The 12291-nt window shown below is 35.9% G+C and overlaps 1 protein-coding gene across 2 annotated transcripts in view; it reads left to right on the plus strand.

Annotated features, from left to right (window-relative positions):
* Nucleotides 1-7405, plus strand: part of LOC124160215 (IST1 homolog) — a 28964-nt gene extending 21559 nt beyond the window's left edge. The window contains exons 6-7 of one of the 2 annotated variants that reach the window (XM_046536020.1): nucleotides 575-637; nucleotides 6572-7405. In XM_046536020.1, the coding sequence (XP_046391976.1) occupies nucleotides 575-637; nucleotides 6572-6760 (252 nt within the window). In that variant the 3' untranslated portion in view covers nucleotides 6761-7405. The remainder of the gene's footprint in view (nucleotides 1-574; nucleotides 638-6571) is intronic. The other variant, XM_046536022.1, reaches the window with a different exon arrangement.
* Nucleotides 7406-12291: the final 4886 nt, after the last annotated feature.

Raw genomic sequence — 12291 nt, forward strand, 5'->3', positions numbered from 1 at the left:
TATCTCTCCTCACCCAAATGATGGTACAAGATTCTTTGTCTTCCTTTCTCTCCTATCCATACCCTGGAGGCATTGTGGGACTCGTAATTTTGATGGCTTCCCTTTCCTTTTTGTTCTTTTTGTTTCCTCCTCTTCCTGAGGTTCTTCCCAGGACTGGTAAAAGTACCCTGCTTCAGGAGTGAATCATCGCAAAATTCTGTCAGTATCTCGGTATACATGCTTCCTCATTTCAATATTGATACATAGATTTTCATATTTTATCTTCATTAAGGAGAAGCCCTGCAAGATGCCCTACTATAGTTTTGTAAAGTGTATTTAAGTTATAAGTTTATTCATTTGTTGGAAAGTTTTTACCAGCCCTTCATTCATCACTAAATAAAGCGCTAGTGTAATCTAATTTAGTTAAATTGAGAGTGAATCCAAAACTGTTTGTACATTTTCAGGGAGAAATGCTTCTTATCATTTTGATCTTGAAGTAATTGGTTGGACTTTAAACATCATTATAATTTAAATCAGTGATAGATTTCCCATTAATTTATTTATTTATATTAAATTATTTTACCCTTTTTTCAAGGATGAATCACCTCCACCACCGTATCAATATTTTCCTCCTGACCTAAAAAATGGGAATAAGCAGGTATGTAGGTCCATCCTTGTTTCACCAATTAAACCCTCCTTCTGTGTGATTCACATTAACTCTTGAGGCTGGATAACATTTGTCTGTATCTACTGCATAATGGTGATTGTGATTTGTCTAGCACAGGATACATACATTCATAAATAATTAAATGTCATATTATATGTATGTACTAGGGAGTGTGTTCTCTGCATTAATAGTTTGACTATCTTTATCTTATTTTTTTGGTAGTTACAAACATTTAAAAACTGTCCATTTAATTATTATTACTATTTTATCATGCTTAAGTTGGACTGCAATATGTGACTGGAAGTCAATTGAGGCTAATTTCATTGAAAGTGGCTGTACAATTAAATTTTAAGGTCTGGATCTTATTTCTGCATGATGCTTGTCTATAGGCAAATGAACTGTGGTGTTTATTTTTCTCCTGACTTTGACTGCTTCTACAGCTCTCCTGCTGGAATCTTTTGTTTGGGATTTTCAATCAGGGTGTCCAGCAACCAGAAAAAACCATGAAAATTGGGAATCATGTGTGAATTGCAGGTCCCTGTTTGTTTCAAATTCATTTCAGATAAAATATTTCCAGTATAACACCCATTTTTTGCCCTAAAATGTGTTCGTTGTAATTTTAAGTGCAGTTGTTTGATAGAATTTTTAAAGCCGCATTGAAACGTGTCACGGAAACGTGGAATGTCACACCAGACTACGAAATTGAAATGTCTAGTACTCTTCACAGGGTTCCCAATCAACCGTGAAAACCTAGAAATGTTGAATAAGCCGTGAATTTTGTATGCCGTGGAAAAACCTGGAAAAAGCTGTGAATTTCGCCATAAAACCTTAAAAATCGTCTAACTTGATTGTAAAACTACGATTGAACGATCAAAAGAAAAATCTATTTGTCGATCATGTTTCAAGGTCAGTCACACGAGGACATGGTGCAAGCATTTATCTGCACACGTATATTCGATGCGCAATTAGGTATTGGTCCGTGTGTCATGACAACACATTGCCCCTAAGGCTGTGATTGGAAGACAGATAACTAAACTGTTCATTAACCATGTCAAAAAATCAGACACTATTTCTTCACTTCCCTGCCACCCTGCTCCCTCCATTTTCCCACTCACTACCTTTAGACGGCCCTGAACTTTGCTAACGATAGGTGACATCATGAGAGATAGCACTTTCATTGGTGCGTTTGCATTCATAGTCTGTTGCATATGTTAAATTTTTGTTTTACGTGTGGCTGGTAATTGTTACGCGATCAATATTTCTGCCTGAAATGCCTTATCCACAGACCATAAATTTGACGACATTTTGACCACGAAAACCTGGAAAAAACCGTGAATTTTATAATTTAGTGAGAGTGGGAACCCTTCTTGACTCAAGTAAGATTAAAAAAAACACGGAAAATAGAATGCCAGGTGAAGTCTACGTCTACTTATGTGGTGAAAGCAGCTTCTTGGCTTCAGTGGCAGATACAGATGGGGGTGCGCACCCTCCTCCCTTGTAGGGCCTCCCGCATTAAACATTGCAGGACCACAATTGTAACTTTTTTATATCATAGGATGACATTGTCATGTATTTTTACATAATCACTTTAATGAAAACCTTCGTAAACCTTTGGCATGTGACTTGATTATTTTTTATTACAATAAAAGTAAAGGTAACTACTCAAGGTATGTATCTTATAAGATATCTTTTTCACCCCTCCCTTGAGTTTTTTCTGTATCCGCTACTGCTTGGCTTGCATTGAATAAAAATACAATGTGTGCTAACGAACCTATTCCTTGTCCTCGTAAAAATATTAGTACAATATAATGTAAAAGTACTTATTGAAGTAATTTTGAGTGGTTTAAAATTTTTACCTATCACATTAATCAAGTATGATTGACCTGGAATTTTGTAAAATTTCCTTGGAAAATCTGGAATCAAGCATGCATTTTTCTGCTTAGACTGGCTGGATTCCCTGTCAACCCAAGTTTTGTTTGAAAATTTTAGAAGGTGACATTTCGTAATTTAATACCATAATAAGACTGAAACAATAATTTAGATAATTATATGTAACTTAGCCAATGAATCATATTAAGCACACATGTAACGTTAGTATGAGACGATTTTCAACTAAAATGGAACTCTCCAATCTTTTCTGCAGGCAACCACAATTTAAAATTAGAGCTTACAGTCTAAGGGGAAAATTATAGTTGATTTTTTGAAACACATTCATATCTAATGCACTAGCTATACCTCTATTGTCTCACTTTTTGATCACGCCCAGAAATTATTCGTTGAACAAACCAAGAGCATTTAAGCATCAATGGTGGTCCTAGGCTGGTAACAAATTGTGTTACCCTTTACTCTGGCATATTGAACCCAGACTGTGGAGGAAACATTCACTTCAACTCAGTGGGGATGCCTCCCAACCATTTCATTTGGTGGGCGTGAGACATCGGAGTTTATGCTCATCACATTTATGATGGAAGGCCTAATTGAAGAATTGAGGAAGTGTCCTTGCCTTTGCAATTTAGGAAGTGCCCAATGCAGGGATAATGTAAAAAAATGAAGCCAAATGTATGTGGGCCAGAATCTTGAGAAGACGGGTATCTAAGTACTTGGAGACATATTCTCACTACATAGACTACATAAACTGGGAAAAATTTATTGCTAAGTGCAAAATTTGCTGCATAACTGGTGTGTCAGGGAATATCCCGTCATTGAGGAGGTATTGGCTGCAAGCGAGTAATGTCAAAAACCATGTTTTTTTTGGCACCATACAGACATTGTTTGTTAATTTTAGGTTATAAGTTTTGTCCGTAATGCACAATCATTTATTATAATAAAAAATTGAAATTCAAAGCTTATCCCAATTTATAATTGATTCGTTGTGAGTTAACTTTGTGAAATCCCATACTTGGAATGCATTTATACTTGCATAACTTTCCTTCATATTCTCGCTTACACTAACAGAAATTTCGTCTTCTAATCAGCGCAATGCAACTGTATGCTAATAATGTGAGAGCCGGCGCAGCTAAAACTTTAAAAGTAAGGAAAAGTATTGGGATAAAAGGTGTATTGGGATAAAAAGAACTTGGTTTCAGATTGTTTATATGTAGTCATTATCCTTTTGATTTGTAAATGCATAAATATGTTAACAGAAACCAAGTCTTGCAAGGTTTCTGGCTGCTTCAACAGTCAGCTGGTCATCAATATTATGCATTCCATGATGCTATATTTTCATTAGCAGCATAGGATGTATCATTAAATCCATGTGTTTACTGTGGTTGCAGTGATTAGTTTCAGATGCTTTAGTTGTTTATCTCTAATTTCTGCTCATTTCTCCCACATCTATGTTAAATTATAGACATAGCTGCCATCAAAGCATGGAATTTTACCAGAAGTGCACAAGTATAAATGTGAATTATTACTTTTTGCTCAACATTTTAGAACTCACAGTAATGCTGTGGCAAAGTAAGAACTTACTTCAAAGGGATGAATAAGTGCATATATTTCTGGAAAACTTGAATCATGGGTGAAGTTTGCCATGATCTGCTGTCCTGAGTAGTAATGTTGAGCAATGATTGTAAGGAGATTACATAAAAGCGAGGAGAAATGAAGCTCTTTTTATGGGAATAGTCTTGGAATTTTAATGCGGGAATCTTTTAACAGCCCTGGGTATTGATATGAGGCTTACTATTGATATTTTTACATTACATCCATAGCCAGAGAAATTACATCTTTACTATCTCAACCGATTTCCTTCAGAATGCCTTCCTTAATATGAAAAAACTGTATGTTAGATGAGTCCTATTATTTTTGAAGAGGAAATATTTGATGGAGAACTCAAGCCAATGCCTGAAACCAAACTGGAATTTAAACCTGCAACAAAGTTGATCTGACTTATCCTTACAAGTGGCACTGCATTATTTTAATGAGCTTATACATTATAGCTTGCTGCTGACAATCAGGGAATGGTGTATCGCATGAATGTCATGGAATACTGAAATATTGTCCAGGGTGGGCATAATTTACCCTCTTGTAATTATACCTCTTATGCTGTTGAAATGCCATTGTGATTATTGAATTATGTATTTTAACATTTAGTCAATTTATTTGTTTAACTTTTCTTGTTTCAGCTTTCTTATCCAGTGAATGAACTTAAATCACTATCCCATCATTAACTTTACACATGCACATTTTTATGATAATTGATCTCTAGCATGATATACTTATCGATGCTGAAAATCTTAAGTGTAGTTCCAATCACTCCCTAGTGTTGTTTTAGTGCTAGTGTGGGGTTCACTAGTGGTTGTGGCTTTTTGGAAATCAATATGATTTCCCTTGAGTTGGCATCCAAAGTGGATGGCAAGGACCCAACTGGAGATGAGCACTGTGAAGTGAGTCAGTCAGAGTCAAGTGTTTCTGGTGAGTCAAATGTGCGACTCAGCATATAGACCTGTGAGGCAAGAGAGTCTTATTTGGTGAGTCGCGACTCCCACCCCTCTGCAGACCGGACATGACTCCCTCCACACACACTGTGCAGGTTGGAGTCATGAGTGGTAGAAGTCGGATCCATGTGCACACGACTCCCTCAGTGCACAATATGCACGTTGGAGTCGTGTGCTGTTGGAGTCTGACTCCATGGGCACACGACTCCTGTAGTGCACTCTGTGCGTGTTGGAGTAGTGAGAGGTGGAAGTCGGACTCCATGCGCACACAACTCCTTCCGCAAACATTTTCCATTTGAGGCTCATCGCACATTTGGTGGGTCAAAGGGAGCACGTGGCACTTTTCGCGGGTAGCCAGCCTACTGTGGACCTTTTCACGCCACTTGAAAGATTCTCCTGATTCATTTTCTGTGTATTACTATAAAGAATCTCATATGACCCTTAACGTAATTCTCTCTCCTGCATGTTCCATGCATCGTGAAAGAAAAATGTTGGAAGATGCTTATGTAAGAGTTTTCGGCAACAGCAAATTTATGAAAGTAATACGAGACAAAAATGAAAATTTGTTTGAACACAAACAACTAAAATTAATCGATGAATTTAATTATGATTTGTTAACATGATCATGTAGTTTTGGATGGAATATTTTGTTGCAACAGAATTTTTTAAATTGCCGTCATCTATAAGCAAAGGAGACAGAATACATTCTCCATCTTCCATGAAAGATATAATGTATCTGCAGAAATGGTTCCTAAGTTATATGCCCTGTTAAACTATGTGACTATGCAATACGTGATTGATTTGAATACAAATTTTCAAATTGTGATCTAGGAAATGTTGCATTTTAAATGTTCGTTAAGAAATCCCCCCTCACCCCCTTCCCCTCCCTCTTCCCCTTTCTTCGATTCCCCTTTTCCTTCCCCTCAACCTAGAAGCGCTTTATTGAGTCGCACTGTGTGAGCGGCTCTCAGGAATGTGTTAAGAACGGTGAGGCAGCTCCACAAAAAGAGTGCCATCCATCACTGTTTATGCCATCACTAGACCCAACCCCTGACACTATAAACTCATATGAATTGCCATGGGAATCAAGGAACCTGCATAGCTAAGTGGTCATGTCAGTGGCCCAGAAAGCAAAATTTCCATGATTTGATTCCCATTCTGATGGAACTTTTTCCTATGGCAATCAATGTGAACTTCACTGCTGTTTATGTGGCATGATTGAAAAATAACACTAGCATGAAACTTATTTTTAGTCTTACTAAACACCAGCTTATAATACTATTGAGTGGAGGATGTTGGCCTATGAGCTTCTGTCCTAATTGCCTTAGTGAACTAATTGGAAGTTTCATTCCACCAAACATATTCAAAAGTTAAATATCCAAAATTCTGATATAAATGCTACTGATCAGTTATTGTGATTGATTCAGGTGGAGTTGCATTGCATCCCAAAACAGGCATGTGTTTGAATTTTTTGCCTTTTTTTGCATTGCAGAGTGACAATAAACCTAAGCCTGCTCCGAGGGGGAAACTTTCTCCTCAAAATGAATTGGTTTTGCCTGAACTACCGTCAGTTCCGACCGATAGCTTCCCTCCACTGGACGACAGTGACCCTGCTCCTAATGATGAAATCGACTTTGATGACCTCACCAGGCGCTTTGAAGACCTGAAGAAGAAAAAATAGCCCTTTTTTGCTTGGTATCATCATTATTACTCTATTTCTGCGTTTGACTTATGGTGGAAGGTGAACTTCATGTTATAAGCTGGATATTTTTAACTAGCTTAATTCTTTGATAAGGCCACTTCTAAGATTGCCTTTGTATATTAATTTTTTAAATTTTTAATCTATTATTTTGCTCCCCTGATATCTACAAATTTGTATTTATGATCTGCAAAGTTCCCAACTTTTCCAAAAAAGTTTGTGAATGGAAGAGGTAAACCATAGTTTTTATTTCTTTCTAGAGTGGTAAATATTGTTTCTCAAGCTTTAATAAATCATGAATTGAAGGATGAAACACATTGTGATATCTTTGTAAATATTGCCTGTTGTTAACTGAAAAAAACCACTGTACCTTCTAATGCTACACTTATCCTATGTCACAAAATGTATATATTCAAAAGAGCATTCAGAATCATCATTATAGAGCTTGTTACAAGAATTATATTTGATATAAATGTTTTAAAGCAGTATGGTACCATGTGTGTCATGCTGACATCCTGCATAAAAACTGCTTTTTGTATTTTATTATTTGTAATACCATAAAGAGTGGTTTAACCAGCTGTGTATCAAGGTGAAATAAGATCTCAATAAAGCAATCTTATTTTTTAATGATCATTTTTCAACGATCGGATGGAAAATATTTTTGACAGTTTGTACCATTGTTTCTGGTTCTTGTGTCAACCTTTTCCTGTTGAAACCTTAGTTAGACTTGCGTTCTCCCTTTTTCATGGTTAGTGTTTCATTGGCATTAAGGTTGTAAAAGTTTTTCCGTAAATTGAATTCTAGTGACAACTGATTTTTATGGTTTTGATGAGGGAAATTTGATAGGGTACTATTTAAGCACTTTTGCCTGCAGATTCACTTATTCTAATGGCTCACTTGGGAGATAATAATGAAAAAATTGACTTCAATTATGATTTTAATTGTTGCGATGAACTTCCATTTTTAATGATCATATGAACTTTTTAGCTTCTACACCTTGTAAAACATCTAAGTGACTAGTTGAATTGTAGATCTGTGACGATTTTTGTTTGCCATTGATTCTGTTTCACAGTATATACTTGATATTTTTGATACCTTAATTTTCTTTCCTGTATCCTACCACAGGCATTAACTGTTTATTTAAAGTACTGTAATCTTTTAACTTGCCATTCTTATTGTTTCTTTCAGATTCACAGGTAAAATATTGTTCAGAATCCAATGATTCTTGTTCTTTTATTTAATTATTTTTTTGTTATTATTTATGTATCATTACTGCAATTATGTTTTTATTTCATGTTCTTTTAATCTCTGAAATTAATTTTTGCTATCAAAATTCTTTTCTAAAAAAGTATATCAGTGCAGAAAATTAGTATTGTATTGAGTATAGTTTTGTACGTGAAGAGGCCAAAAATGACAAATCTTGTTGTATTATTTATTGAAAAATTTTAGGAAAGTACAAGTTACTACCATGAAGCTAATAGTGGCAGTACTCTCCAGATTTTATGTCTCATTGTTTTCACACATGATTTTTGAACTTAGTCTTAGGGTAGTGGTTATTGTTCAACACTGATGCTATCTCTTATCATTTTAATCCTTCAATTGTTGGTATCTTTTTTATGATTGTCTATCAGATTAGCTTATTACATTTTGTATGATCTCTTAATGTTTTTCAAATTCAGAATAGGATAAACATGTTGAGCATGTTTGGACAATTATTTCATTAAATGCAGTATTACGTTCATTATCAGAATGGTAATGTCACTAGTAATAATGTAATAATAATATATTGTCATATTCTTTGCCGAATCTAATTGTATTCAGAAGCTGATGGAAGTGGAGGGATTATAATTATTTAAGATGTAGTGATGTATTCTGCATATTTTGCTTGAAAGCATTCATTTCTTGAGGTCAACATGTTTTTTTGTTAACGCTTTAGGTTAATGAAACCAATACCATCATCTTTAAAATTTTAGTTTATGTCAAGGAGACTTAGTGGAGTAGACCCTCAACATGATTGACTACCTCTAATTTGATAATTTTACCTCGGTATTCTCTCAGATGTATTTTTTTATGATTGTAATACAGATTTATGCTAACAAAGATGTACTCTGTATATTCTATGCATTTCAAGAAGTTAGTGTGGGTTTTCAATGAGTAAAAAATCACCTGAATAGGAGAAGTAAGACCGCTCCAGAGAAAGGCATCAAGATGTTGGCAAGATCAATGGAGGCTGAGGCATTAGCTGAAGAAATCGTTATCTGGAGGTGAAGATACAAGTGGCTGATATAGAAGCATATAATCATGATACCCAGCGGGTAGGGGATTCGAGAATTCTCCCGCAGTATCCCTGCTTGTCGTAAAAGGCGACTAAAAGGGTATTAAAACAGCTGAATGCATCAGCATTGGTGGTTGTTCCTTGACTCTTAGCCCTGGAGGAAAGCAACAAAGTGTCTTGTGTTGTTTTATGTGTTCAGATAATGGGATATATGAAATGACCAATGCGAAAATAGCGGTGATGCACTGAAATAATTATTTAATATGTCAGCTCAGTACAAAGTATACATCTGAAGTGGGAGGGAGGAAGTTTTAGTGCACGGAGTATGGATATCTGGATGAGAGGCTAGGTGTATGAGGTATTGCTATCACAGATATGTGTATAAGAAATGCCCTGATAGAGACCCACACAGCGCATACTCAGCTTTAGAGGCTCGGTATTTAGATGGTATACATCCCAAATGGTATGTGTCCCAAAATCCGATATCCACAGGATATCTTATGTAAGATATTATTGATATTTTGTGCATATATTTTCAAGAATATACACCAAAAAGATTCCTTCACATGAAAGACAACCTTTGCAAGGTAGAAGGATTCTTTATTCAAAAGTTTCACGGGTGCCGGTGGATGTAAAAAAGTTTTTAATCACCAAGGTGGAAGGGCTTAGCGTCCCGATGGCATATATAGAGGAACTGGTGGCAGTAGTAACCATTGACGAATGAATGCTTTAACTAGTGACTACTGATTATTAAAAAAAAATTACACTAAAAAACTAATTATTTTCCTGTCAAAAGGTTGAAAAGGAAGAGCAGCCAAGAGCTTCCTCTCGTGAACTAAAAATTATTTTCCTGGTCCCTGCAATATACACACATAAGGAAATATCATGAAAAGCATTCACAGAGGAATGGGTGAAGGCATTTATTCTTAACGACTAGTCCCATACCTTTGATTTACATGCCATAAGACTTTAGTTCCATAATATTTTATGAGAAGTTGAGATATGATGTGATTTATTTCATGAATAAAAGAAATAGTTGTTTGTTAGGTTTTAAGGCAGTGGTAATGAGACTCACACAGAGTTTAACAAATATATTCAGATAAACATGGATAGGGGAAGGTGTTGTACCTTGGAACAGATTTTGGTTTTTTAATCATTTTGATACTTTAAAGGAGAGGTCGGAGGTTCTGCCTGTTTCCATTCTTTGGTACCACTATTGTATATGTTTTCTAAATGCCATTCAGATAAATAATAAACAGATCCTTAATGCAATCATTTAATTTTGATATCAATGACATGTGTTCCAAGGTACAGTGACTTCTTGTACCTTGGAACATCTCATGTTGTACAGTCACTTTCAAAAGTCGGTCCACATACCCGGCGCAGCCGTCTCCGTTATTCTCCGAAGTCGACCTTCGCGTATTGCTTGGGCGTTCCTTGTCTACTGGGGATCGATTTGACTTGATCGGTTTGTGCAAATGGTGCAAATTGATTACTCTAACCCTCGCCAAGAGGCTCAAGCATGATTTCAGAGGTAAGAAGCCCCCGTGAACCCTCCCTCCCCCACAGCCAAACACTTCCACCGTCGAAGAAAGAGGAGAAGAATTTAAGGTTTTTTCCGGCCAGTGATCCATCGCGCGAGGAAGAGAGTGGAACATATGAGTAGTTTGGTTAAACTTAAACAGTACATTTATTACATATAAAATATTCTAAACATTTCGATCATAATACTCCAATATTTTTTCTCCTTATCGTTTTCTGAGAGAAAAGTATATGCTCGTATATACGCCAGTTTTAATATTGTCGTTTGCGTCACCGTTACCATCCATGCTCGCGTTCACCCGTGTCGGCGGCGAAGGACTTTCATTCATTTTTCAATATTTATAAGTGAAATAGCAATTACTCCCTAAGTTTTAGTTTATTCGAAATACATGTGGTGTAAACATTTTGAATACCGCAACTTATTTCCATCTTATATATAAAAAATAAGAAGTATTTTAATTTTTTACGTGGTAAAAACTACCAATAAGGCAATTTTTTCATGAGGGAAGATTATTTTTCCATTATATTTTTCAGATCGGATTGCCTTGTATCGATTTTAAGATTATGATCGAAATATGATCGAAAGTTGGATATTCCGGCCTGTACATACATGTCGAAGGCCACGGTCGAAACATCGCCAAAATCGCTACATGTGATTGTAATTTGCCTCTTTGGTCCCAACACCTGTCAAATTGCCCAACGTTTTTGGGTGGCTGCTATGTCCGAAATCGTAAATATTTAAAGGATGAGAATATTTGTTCAATTGATTGCCTCTTCATTGTTTTTAAGTTTCCTTTAATTAATGCTTCCGATGTTTCCTTAATTATGGAAAATGTATTTATATTAACTAGAAAGACATTCGAACTTTCGATGAACTTCAAAATGAGGGTTAATTACTTACTGATACCTGGAACATATTAAGATTCATTTAAATATTTGCTTAGGGAAATATTAGTAACGACTGGAATAAATATCATACCAAAGTAAACATAATAATTTAGCGCTTATAAGGATTTTTGATTTCTTGTGTGATGAGACACGTAGAAAAATGTAGGATAATATTTATCCCAAGAAAATGCTAATGAATTATGAATGCACCAATCGGAGTGTCTAATTTACTTAAAATAATAGAGGAATATGCATCGATGGTGTTTGGTAATAATATGATAAAGCGATAATCAATAAGTTTATTTTGTAGGCAACTTTTAGAACACCCTTTCAGACATGAATTCCGATTTTCGTTTCTTCTTTATATGTGTATTGAGGCGCAGATACATCTCGGTATTTTTTAGTGCAAGGCAGACCACTCAGACCATTTATCTCACAATACAATCAGGGTGAGTATTGCGTGACTGAGAACCTATGCTTCGCCTTTTGTTCTGGCACTGAGAGTCAGGGAAGTCGGGAAGAATTTCGGAAAATTGAAGAATGCCTCGGTAGGACTTATGCGGACGCTGAGTGTAAGTCAAACTGTACCTTTCAAGGCACAGAAGTCATAGGCAACACCCGAAGTTCGAGCTCGGCGGAAAACGTAGTTGCTCGCGCTAGCCGTGGGGACCGACTTTTGAAAGTGACTGTACCTTGGAACATGGCTTGTATAAATCTGGCAAACGTATTAGCAGTCCATCTAATCTTTTAATATGAAAACATCTATACTCATACAAATACTAAGTGAACATTTAGCAAACGTTATGTC

Source organism: Ischnura elegans, chromosome 6 (assembly GCF_921293095.1).
Source record: "Ischnura elegans chromosome 6, ioIscEleg1.1, whole genome shotgun sequence".
Classification (NCBI taxonomy): Eukaryota; Metazoa; Arthropoda; class Insecta; order Odonata; family Coenagrionidae; genus Ischnura; species Ischnura elegans.